The sequence below is a fragment of the Tetrao urogallus genome (genome assembly GCF_951394365.1).
Source record: "Tetrao urogallus genome assembly, chromosome: 14".
NCBI lineage: Eukaryota > Metazoa > Chordata > Aves > Galliformes > Phasianidae > Tetrao > Tetrao urogallus.
Genome location: NC_136827.1, coordinates 17,026,247 through 17,037,834, shown reverse-complemented (window position 1 = coordinate 17,037,834; position 11,588 = coordinate 17,026,247). Strand labels below are relative to the sequence as shown.

At 46.2% G+C, this 11,588-nt stretch overlaps 1 protein-coding gene across 1 annotated transcript; it reads left to right on the top strand.

Annotated features, from left to right (window-relative positions):
• Nucleotides 1-4,504: 4,504 nt before the first annotated feature.
• YIPF5 (Yip1 domain family member 5) lies at nucleotides 4,505-10,201 on the top strand (the record flags this gene model as incomplete). Its single annotated transcript, XM_079542633.1, has 5 exons — nucleotides 4,505-4,608; nucleotides 5,488-5,657; nucleotides 6,900-7,045; nucleotides 9,298-9,479; nucleotides 10,039-10,201. The coding sequence occupies 5 exons, from the start codon at nucleotides 4,505-4,507 to the stop codon at nucleotides 10,199-10,201; spliced, it is 765 nt and encodes a 254-aa protein (XP_079398759.1).
• Nucleotides 10,202-11,588: the final 1,387 nt, after the last annotated feature.

Below are 11,588 nucleotides of genomic sequence, written 5' to 3'. Positions count from 1 at the left end.
CAGCTTTCACTAAGCACGGGACTTCTGACTTCACCAAACTTCGTGGCTGCTCAAATAGGGTCGGCGTCTTTAAAGAAGCAGCAATGAATGTTAGGAAGGGCAGCACTCAGTTTGGTCTCTAGTAGCAATGGTACGTTCACATCTCACCTTCCATCTCGCAGCGCAAAAGCACAAGCTGTAAATACCAATCAGGCCACCCACGCATAATGAGAAATGTAGGAGCTGTTTATCAGCATTTAGCTGCACCACGCTGAACTTCGAGGCACCCAGGGATACAGCAATAATTTCTAGTGGAAATTGAAGGAGTTATTCTGAGAAGAAAGAAACACTGAAGTTCCAGACCGATGCTCTGCTTTGGAAATCACTTGGCGGTGCCACCCAAGGAGCCCTCAGCCACATATTCTGTCACTGCCAGTGCTCCTCAGCAGCCTCCTGTCTAAATACCAAGCCAAAGCAGCACTCCACCAGGGCAAGGCTCAGAGAAACCACAGAAAAGAGTGCAGTTGCTGAGGAGAGTGGCGTGACAAAGAGGAGCAGAAATGTAGGTCCTCAGCAGGTGCTTTAGGCTTACCGTCAGAGCACTGTGAAGGGACACTGGTTGCAGAGAGAACCACCACCAGATCCTGCAGGCAGCTGGCAGCACTTCCAGTCCAATCTCAATCCATAGCCACAGACATTAACCACGTCCTGGTAGGAACTCAGCTGTAGCAGAGACCTTTAACCTAGATGCTTTCATGAAAGGTTTCTCGTACTTCTAGAGTAGAGCACTCTTCACACCCCTCAGGCAGCTCGAGTTCCCTAGAACTGAGGCAGGCAAGAAAAAGAATAATAGTGAGATAAAACAACTCATCCACTGACCCAGCAATGCGACTTACACACAGTGCAGATCTCATCTGCTGAAATCCAGCAGTTGGTGTGAAGTCATAACAGATCTTTCACTTTGCAGAATAAGCAGAAACACTAAATGATAGAATCTCCCCAGAAAGAGGTCTGCTAGCAAAAGAACGAGTGCCATAAAGTAGGGTTTATCACAAAGAACATGGTAAAACATTATACAGCTTTGCCCTTGATCTTTTATTTATTACTCAAGTGCATAATGCATTTTCAACAAAAAAGGCAGAGGAAGAACAGCTTTCATGGTTGCTCAATGTGTAAGAATGGGCAAGCTTAAGCAAGTGTAAGCAAGGCAGAGAATTCAAACAGAAAGCATGAGACAACAATTTTTTTCCCTTATCATATAAGACACAGAACACAGCTGCAGCAAAGAAAACAGTTTGCACCTTTTATAAGACACCAAATCCAAAGCAAACTCACTGTACAAGGTGCAATATTTTCAAAGGTGGAGCATTTCAAATCTGCTGGTAAACTTCATCATTAGTGGATCATCTCTGAGTGTCCTATAGGCAAAAACTTGTGAACTATGAGGCATGCACTGGCAGAAACTGATGCTTCTCCTTAACTGTGCTGAAGCTTCCCGTTCATGCAGCCCCTCACAAAATCATTTTTATTTTGCTTTACCAGAAAATGAAGGGTTCTCTCATCTGCATAGCTCCAGAGAGAATATGTTGGTGGAAAAGATGATGACAAACTTCACTCTGTTCCCATCAGCACTGCCTAGCATGATGCACTTTCCAAGTCATGCAAGTAGGAAATGGTTGACTAAGTGCAATGTCTTGCCTTCTCTTGGACCCTCAGGCCTGGACCAGACTACACTCTGATACAGATGAGGACAAATTTGTCCTGCAAAGCTGAAGCTGACAACTAATACCCTAAAAATATGTTGAGAAGCTCAGTGCAAACAGAGAGAGATAATTAATGAAAGCTCAAACCTAAGCTGAGAGTAAATTCTAATAATCTAAGCAAATCCAAATAGATTTCTAGCCAAAGAGCATTTCACCAGCAAATCACAATTAAACAGCCCACTGCTTGGGATTTGGGTCTCATTTCACTGTCTAGTGAACTGCAACAAAGTCACACAGTTCAGCAAAGTGGCACTAAGCCATCAGCATCAGATGCAGCCTGCACACTCTACAGGTCTTCCATGAAAGCTTGGATCTTCTCAGACTTCAAACACTAATTTACCTAAAGTATAAATCTGTGGGAAGCAGCTTATACCACAGTCACTGATCTCTGCATTATGTGTGACTGTAATTCCCCCATCATTATTTCATTCAGTTCTACAGACATGCATGTTTTCTGTGAGGCTGTTCTCAGGAGATACTGCATACACTGCGCCACGTCACATTTTTGCAGAAGCTTATAACAGAACTGTAATTTGAATACAGTAATCTCACTAGAAGAAGATTATATCCAAGAGTTCGTAACAAAATGACTGCAATTGTGTCTGATGAATTAAAATAGATGAATAAATAAAATGATAGCAATAAGAAAATAAAGGAAAGAAAAAGAAAAAAATGTACTACAAAACAGGGACTCACTTTTGCAGAAGTATGTGTACCCAAGGGAAAGATACTGAACCTGGAGACAAAACCGCCTCATGTAATTAAGCTCTGGCCTCGGAGAAAAAAACAAAATAAAATGTAGAACCAGCAAAACAAACAAAAACCAACACCTTCAGCAGACAAGGGCTGAGGCGCGTGGCACATGAGCCCTGCTGCATCTCTCCACAGGGTGAGCCCAAGTACCAGCCCAGTGCTCCTCTGTTCTTGGGCAATCACACATTAAAATGGGCTTCACTGCCTCTCCTCACTGCTTGCACAGCTCTGCAGACTGAGGTACAGCCGCACACACAGCACTGCCCTGCAGCACTGCCCTGCAGCATTCCTGTGCAGCATTGCATTGCCCTGCAGCATTGCTCTGCAGCATTGCATTGTCTTGCAGCATTGCCATCCTGCCCTCCATCACCCTGCACTGCCGCCCAGCTCTGCGTTTGCTGAAGCACAAATCAGGGTTTGTTTGGGCGCTGCTCATCCCTGTGTCTGCCCCATGGGGGCACAGCCCAAATCGCCCGCTGGGCTTCCGTGAGCTTCTCACAGATTAACACAGATAAAGGGTTTGTAACCCAAATTAAAGAGTTTACTTTTCATTGGTGGCTCACCAGGGGAGAACACGATGATACGTGGCAGCGATTCGGTGCGTGGAGCTCACAGCTCACCTCCCATCAGCTCTGCTCTGCTCCACAGCACAAGCAGAGCAGAGCAGCACAGGAGGCTCGGAGTGCTGAGCGCCCCACAGACACAGCTGGGTGGGTCACGCATGTCTGTGAGCCGAGCTTTTGCTTCCCTTCAGGTTTTAGACCAACTGCCAGGTCCTGCACTTTGGCCACAACAACCCCACGCAGCGTTATAGGCTTGGGGACAAGTGGCTGGATGATTGTGAAGAGGAGAGGGACCTGGGGGTGTTGTGATGCTCAGCTGAACGTGAGCCCACAGCGTGCCCAGGTGACCAAGAGGGCTAGCAGCATCCTGGCCTGCATCAGAAATAGTGTGGCCAGCAGGAGCAGGGAGGTGAGCATCCCCTGTACTCAGCACTGGTGAGGCCGCACCTCGAGTGCTGTGTTCAGTTTTGGGCCCCGCACTGCAGGAAAGACGTTGAGGAGCGTGTCCAGAGAAGGGCCGCAAAACTGGTGAGGGGTCTGGAGCACAAGGCTTATGAGGAGCGGCTGAGGGAGCTGGGGTTGTTCAGTCTGGAGAAGAGGAGGCTCAGGGGAGACCTCACTGCACTCTGCAACTTCCTGAAGGGAGGCTGTGATGAGGAGGGGTTCGGCCTCTTCTCCCAGGCAACAAACAGGACCTGAGGAAACAGCCGCAAGTTGTATCAGAGGTTGGACATAAGGAAGAACAACTTCTCTCAGTGGTCAGGCACTGCATTGGCTGCACAGGGAGGTGGTGCAGTCACCGTCCCTGGCAGCGTTCAAGAGGTGCCCGGATGAGGAGCTGTGAGATCTGCTTGGTGCTTGTGGCGGCAGCGGTGATGGGAGGACGGTTGGACTGGATGATCTTGCAGGTCGTTTCCAACCTTGTGATTCTATGATTCTGTGATTACAGACAAAACGGTACGAAACAGAAGCGAAGCTTCAAGGCCTCCGATCTTACAGGGAGACTGGAAAACATGAGGAAAACCCCGCGGGGAGCAGTGCGGCGGCAAGGAGCCGACCGAGCCCAGCAGGAGCAGCGCCACGGCACCAAGCGGCCGGCCGCCATCTTCTCGCCGCCCCGCGCCTCGTTCCCACGGCAACGCGATACTTCGCGGGCGCCACGCAGGCAGAGGGCGGTGCCGCGAGCGGCGCGTGCTCACGGGGGGCGCCCCGCCGCCTCTCTTCTGCGCGTGCGCGAGGTCACCGCCCCGGAAGCGATCGCGCGGCGCGTTGACACGTCGCAGGGCCGGGCGGGCGCGGGCCGCGCTGAGCGTTCGTCGCTCCTGTCCGGCCGTAGCGGGGAGCGGCACCGGGAGCGGCTCCTGAGGCTGCGGGAGCGCCCCGAGGGCCGCTGCCCGTGTGGAGATCCGCGGGTCCCCCGGGCCGAGCGCCCCGCGGCTGGCGGCGATGTCCGGGTTCGACAGCTTCAACACGGAGTTCTTCCAGACCAGCTACAGCATCGACGAGCAGGCGCAGCCCTACGAGTACGGCGGCGGGCGGCCCTACGGCAGGTAGCGGGGCGGCGGGGCCTTTTTGTGCTCATCTGTTCGTGCGCGGTGCTTCCCTTCCTTTCTGCGGCTCGGGACGCGTCGCGGGCGCGGGTCGAAATCTCTGTGTCACGCAGTCGGTGGCTGCGGTAACTCGGGAGTTTGTTCAGGGGTGGGACGTGGCTCTAAGGAGGCTATTCTTTAATGAAAGAAACGTGCGCCAATATGTATTCTTACGTGTGTGAAATCTACAAGGACAGCCTTCCGAAGGCAGCAGAAATTGACTTAGTAGTGAATAGCTGAGAAGATGTGAAACAGAAACTGAAAGGCTGCTTTTCTCCCGTATCACAAACTGCAGGTATGCAGTGCTTGACTTCGTCAGTAACTCCTTCCTCTGTGTTGTAATGCTGACGCTCGTGATGCGGCAGTGGAAGGAAACGGCTTTTCATTTCATCTTAACTTTTTGTCTTTAATGTCCTTAAGCTTTAGAGTGGGGCAGAAGTGATAATGTGAGCTGATGATGGCATCAGATGAGATGTCAGTAGTGATTAAGGTACACGTTAATTAGTTTCTGACAGTTTTCCTGCTCTTACGTGCAGCAGTAGTAATTCTTGATTGTGCAGGCCTATGACTTGAAAGCAAAAAGGATGCTACACACGCAGCAGTAGTTACTTGTTTAGCTGATAGCAGCATGTTTTCTTTAGTTGATCAGTATTGTTTGTAAAGGCTTCAGTGGAAGAAAGCAGCCAAATGCCCAGCAGATCTGAGGAGGGATTGTGGAAGGTAACTAAAACAAAAAATGGGCAGGACTGTTTGCTTACTGTGTGTGAGCTTTGATTTTTGCATGGAGGTGTTTCCAGTCAAATTCTTTATCTGTCCATGATCTGATGTAATTCTTTATAGGCAGTATGGAGGCTACGAGTACTCCCAGCAAAGTGGATTTGTCCCTCCCGAGATGATGCAGCAGCAGCCTTACACAGGGCAGATTTACCAGCCAACACAGACATATACTCCAACTTCAGCACAGTCGTTCTATGGAAGTAATTTTGAGGATGAGCCTCCTCTGTTAGAAGGTATAACTTGTGCTTTGTGGCCAAAAGGCAGAACTCCTTCCTCCTGGTCCCCAGTGTGAGTGATTTGAGTACTTGGGTGTGGATGCTCTGTTTCTGACAGTGAGCAGTTGAGTGGATATTCTTGTTATCTTTTCTTATTTAACTGTATTTCAGTATACAAAAAGCATATCCTTATGTGAATTTCTAGGCAGAGTTGTAGCATTATGCTTTATTTATACTAGCTGTTCTGTGGAAGCCAGGATAAATCAAATGGATTTTGTACAACACAATAAAATGCTATTTTTTTTCTATTGTAAATTAAAAAAATACTTAAAATTCTCTGCTCTGTATGGAAACAAATTGATGCTGTTAGTTTCAGTTGATTCTGTGGTTAGAACTAAAATCTTTCATTGCTGAAGGCGAGTGCTAAACATTGCAGAAATTCTGTCCAGAATACAGACTGCCAAATGCCAGAATGGATGCACAGTGAGTGCCTGGATGGATGCATCACTGTTAATTTCCAAATAACTGAAGCAGCTCTTTCAGTTGCTGATTTGAAGTCGTTTTCCTTCCAGTTGTCTGGCCTTACGTGTATTATTCATGAAGTGCATTTGTTTAAGTAGATGCTTCTCAGGGCCCAAGGTGGGCAGATGATCGCTGCATTCATAACCAGGTTTGCATGTGCAACTGTGATGAAATCGTGTGGATGGAGACTCGAAATCATTTCCAGCTGCATGGAGCTGTAAAATGTGTGTCATGAGACATCAGTGTTAAAAGAGATGACTGTGTTTTTGAGTGGATTCACTGGTAGGGTGGCTGGTTTGTGAAAGAGAAGCCCACTGAAAGGGAGCTAAGTATGGAGAAAGTGCTTTGACTTAGAAATCTTTGAGCCACAGGTCAATGGAAGCTTGGGGACTGTTGGAGCAATCAGCATATTTTGTTCTGATGTTTTTGTATGTATGTGCTTTAGGCCACGTACAAGGAGAGCAGTATACTGGGCTGACTGAACTTTGGTCTGACACAGAACCCTGCTTTTGTGCTCTTATCTGGTTCTTTAGAAGCCAGCTTGTCACTGCACAGCGTTTGAGACCTGGAATCTGCAGAAGCAGCATTCCCAGCACCTTAAGGAGAGGCATTCCTGTAGGATAATTCCTGGGGACGATTTTGGAGTGGAGTGGCAGGGAAAAGTGACAGCAAAGCAAATGGGGCAAAGGGGGAAGGGGAGGAAATGTACAGGCATAATTCTTTTCATGTCACTTGTAGAATTGGGGATCAACTTTGACCACATCTGGCAGAAGACGCTGACAGTTCTGCACCCATTAAAAGTAGCAGATGGCAGCATCATGAATGAGACTGACCTGGCTGGACCAATGGTCTTCTGTCTAGCTTTTGGAGCCACGTTGTTACTGGTAAGATCCTAATTGCCTCGTGTTGCTGTTGATGCTTTCATGCCTGGGGACAGTGGGGGAAAAAGCCAAATTTTCCAGTGTGGCCTTGCTGGAAGGGACTCCTTAGCCTGGTGGACACAAAGAATGCATCCTGGGTGAGAGTTTCTAGCTCAGTGGAAGAGGAACTGGGGCTTAGTACAGTGCTCATTGGAGTTAATAAGCTAATGATTCTTTTTCTTCTGCAGGGTTCAAATGAAGGTTTTAGAGCTTGCTTTCTGCATGATGCTGGTTTAACTGGAATGCATATTTCACTTTATGCTTTGTTTTGAGGAATATGGGTCCTTTTGTCACAGAACAGATGTGACCAGTGTTCTCAGATTTTACCTGTAGCTTTTGGGAATTGAGCTGTTGTCCTCTCACAGCCACATGTTGTCTTTTTGAAGCACCTGGTTCTGATCAGGACTTGGGAAAATGTGCTCATTCGATATTTGAAGAGTTATTCTCTTTATTTCTTTTTTCTAGCACTCGTGTTTAATGTTTGAGGCCTCTCTGTTTTGTTTCCCTGTGTCTTTGATGCTTTGTTCATTGTTTCTACTCTGTTCCTCCAGGTTTGAGGAGGCTCATGTGGTGGGATTTCACCAATGCTGTTACAGTTGATACATTTGGTTTGTCTGCTGGTATAAATAGCCAATCTTAAAACACTTATAAAGTAAATCTGGTTTAGTTTATATCTCTTAATAGGTTAGCATCTGATGAAGCCTTCTTTTTAATTGAGCTTCATTGACATTAGATCGTGGCTTAATGACTCAAGTGTCAACTATTAAATGACAGAGTAGCAGCAGGCAGAATTCCTTGTCTTAGGAAGCCTCAGTCTGTTTCATCAGTTTTCTTCTCTGGATGTCTTTGGGCATTGGATTTATTTTTTTCTGAACATGCACTGTGCTGCAGTGCAGTGCTTTGGCACCAAGGGCAGCGTAGGCCTACTTTTACACCTAACTTCATTTAATGCCAACTGGGACAGCAGAATTAATGAATGTGTTCACAAGAAGTAATTTTGAATGTGCTCTCACTGAGAAATTATCACTCCTTCCTGTGTGGTGTTTTGAGCCCTGACAGTGTTATGTTTATTATTTTTGTCTGAATTTTAAGTAAAAGTACTGAGTAAGAGTGTTAGAGTGCAGTGAGAGAAAGCAAACGTCGGCTGGCAGAAAGAAAGGATTAAAGCAGGTTTTGTAGCACTTGAGGGAGGGGAGAGCTGAGCTCTAGGTTCTGCACTGTGGGAGGCAGGCAGGATAGGAGCTGTGCACCAGGGGAGCACTGCACTCCTCATGCCCTGTCTTTCTGCAGGCTGGAATTGGGGCGTTTTGATAAGAAGATCATATGGTGTTGGAAAAACAAATACAGGCATAGGATGCACGTGTTACAAACTGACATACTTGCAAGTTGAGCAGCGTTCAGATTTTGACCCTTTTAAAAAACCTATACAACTTGATTCTGCTCTTAATATGCAGCTCAGCTTCTGCCTCTTAGGGGACTTTGCTAGAAGAGTTCAATTGGAAGGGATCTGCAGTTAAAGCACGTTTCTGAGGGCGTTGTTCAAACTCCTGCTGAACGCTGGCCGGCAGGAGGCAGCATTTGCTCCTCTGAGAAGCCTGACAGAGTCTTGCCACCTCACAGTGAGAAATTGCCTGCTGACATCTGAGCCTGATTTGGCACAGCTTTGGGGTGATCCCACGTGTCTGTGCAGGGGCTGGAGGCTGTCATCTCTCCCTGTGCTTTCCCCCCACAAGAAGCTGATCACTCAGAGAGTGATGAGGCCTCTGCTTATTTGTGATTTACATTGCTCTACAATGCTGTAAAGTCTATTGCAAATCCCAGATAAATAATGTAATGGATTCATAAAGGAGTTCCAAACTTCTTAAATCTTCACATGTTACTTCTGCTAAGGTTGTTATTGCAAGAAGTCTTTAGAGACATACTGACAAGTTGGTTGCTGAAAGCTCCGAGGCTTTTGCACCCCAGATCAGACAATAGCAGTTTGATTAAGGTCTGTTCATTGAAATACATAAACGTGCTTCTCAGGTGCCTGGGCTGCATAGCTGCACTGGAATTTGGGTTGTGGGAAGATGCTGCACGTTGAATTTGAATGTGGCTGTTGGGATTGGAGGGATGAAAATGAGGATGTTCTGTAAGCGTCCGTTCTTCCTTCTTCCCCCTGTTGTGAGGGCATTACGTCCTGGTAATTAACATGCACTGCTCTGCTTGACTTTCAGGCTGGTAAAATTCAGTTTGGCTACGTGTATGGAATAAGTGCAATCGGTTGCTTGGGGATGTTCTGTCTTCTGAACCTGATGAGCATGACGGGTGTCTCGTTTGGCTGCGTCGCCAGTGTCCTTGGATACTGTCTTCTTCCTATGATCCTGCTCTCCACTTTTGCCATCATGTTTTCATTGCAGTAAGTACATGAACTGTAACTTGATCGTAGAGCCCTCTCCTGTGAGATTCAAGGCAGCTTTTAAAACAGATCTCCATGCTCAGGGATGAAGGTGCCTGAGATTTGGGTATGACAGGAATTTGTACTAAGTGTAAAATCAGAAGTATTGACGCTGCTCAGGTGGAAAAAAAGAGAGGTGGGGATACAGCTTGTAAGTCAGTCAACAGCCTTTAAATGCACAGAGTCAAATAATGGTATTGCTTTCCATCTGCTTTCCATGTGGGAGCTATTGGGAATAGGTGAACGGTTGGACTGGATGATCTTTTAGGTCTTTTCCAACCTTGGTGATTCTATGATTCTATGATTCTATCTGATAAATCTTAGCACCCACCGAGTTTAAAGTTAAGATGCAAAATTGAATTTTTCAAAGAAAAGGAAATCAGTGTGACTTCTCTTAAAGCAAGAGAGAGATGTGAATTTGAAGGGTATTTGCTTTTAGGAGGTGTTGGATCCAACTGCAGCTCCCGTAAGTATATGCACGAGTCATAAATGAGTTCTGATTTTGTTTTTATCTTTACAGGGGAGTGATGGGAATTATCCTCGCAGCTGGGATCATTGGCTGGTGCAGCTTTTCCGCTTCCAAAATCTTTATTTCTGCCTTAGCAATGGAAGGACAGCAACTTCTAGTAGCATACCCCTGTGCTTTGTTGTATGGGGTCTTTGCTCTCATTTCTGTGTTCTGAACAGACTGTCCGAATCCTTGGACTGCAGTGGGCCAAACTGAAGACATCAACTCGGGATATTTTGTTGGACCAGAAGCAGTTGCAAACGCCTGCGTAGTGGGGACATCACAAACTTAGACCAGTTCTAAACCATCTGGAAAATGGAAACAAATGTCTTGTGTTCACTTTTTTAGAACTTTGAATACTGTTCTCAATTGACCCGAGGTGTCTATAGCTTTAATAAGTGTTCATGCTTACCAAGTTAATGTAGTTTTTTTTTCCCCACTCCTGTATCTTCAGAAAAGTAACTTTTGGTTGTTTATGTGAGATGGGGGGGGGTGAGGGAGAGGGGAGGGAGAAGGGTTACACACTGTAAGGTTTTTCTTAGCAGCAGTTAACAGAGCCACAGGCAGTGTGGGATTGGCATTCTTTTTGAATAAATCTGCAGTAATGAAGAGCCTGTTTCTCTCCCCTCTTGCCAGGTGCACGGAATGTATGCAATTGCTTCCTGTATTTTAACAAATACACTCTTAAGTTGTTTAGTCTCAGTTACGTGTTCATTTGATGTGATGGTATTTCAGGTTGTCATGAAACTGAAATTATGAATTAGAAAACATGCTTTAAAAATTAGAAGTTTCTGTAATTCTGTCACACTTGAAACGGGAATCCATCTGGGTGTCCAAATAGCTGCGTGTTAACTTGAATTTCTAAGACTTCAACTGGAGGTTTTTTCCTAATGGTGCACAAGTTAGAAGACAGAGGGGAATCTCTTGAAGTGCTACCAAGAGAAACACCATTTTGAAAATGCTTGTCAGTATTGTTACTGTAAAAGTAATTTAAGGCACATTGATTAAATTTTCCTTAGATTTTGGAAATGGTGTTTGCTTCTTCCAACCTTTATTTTTGAATGAACTTCAGTTAAATAAACTTTCATATAGCAGCATAATCATTCAGTCAGTGGATTTGGTATTTGCTTCAGCCAGAAGTATTTGATTGTACTTAAGAAACACGAGACTTTTTGCAAACAGCTGTTATCACAAAGTAGATGGCAGGTATGAGAAGAGGGAAAGCAGAAGTGCTTGGTGTGCACGTCAGCTCTTGTTAATTCCCAAAATATGCAAGGAAGGGATGCAGACACTGAACCCTTCACGGGGAGGGGATGTGGTTGTCACCCCCCCCTGGAAATGAAGACTCTCCAATGAAGTGTTATTATTTTGTTGGCAATTTAGGCCAGGGGATTTCATCTCATGGTGTTTATGGCATTTGTCTCACATTCATCTGCCAGCTCTGTTTGTTGGTCCTGGAGCTGAATCAGTGTGCAGTGGTGTTCCTTCAAAGGCAGGCTTGGTGCAACACTGCCACTGCTCACAGTGAGCCTTCATCTTGGTGAGACAAGGGTCGTGCTTTG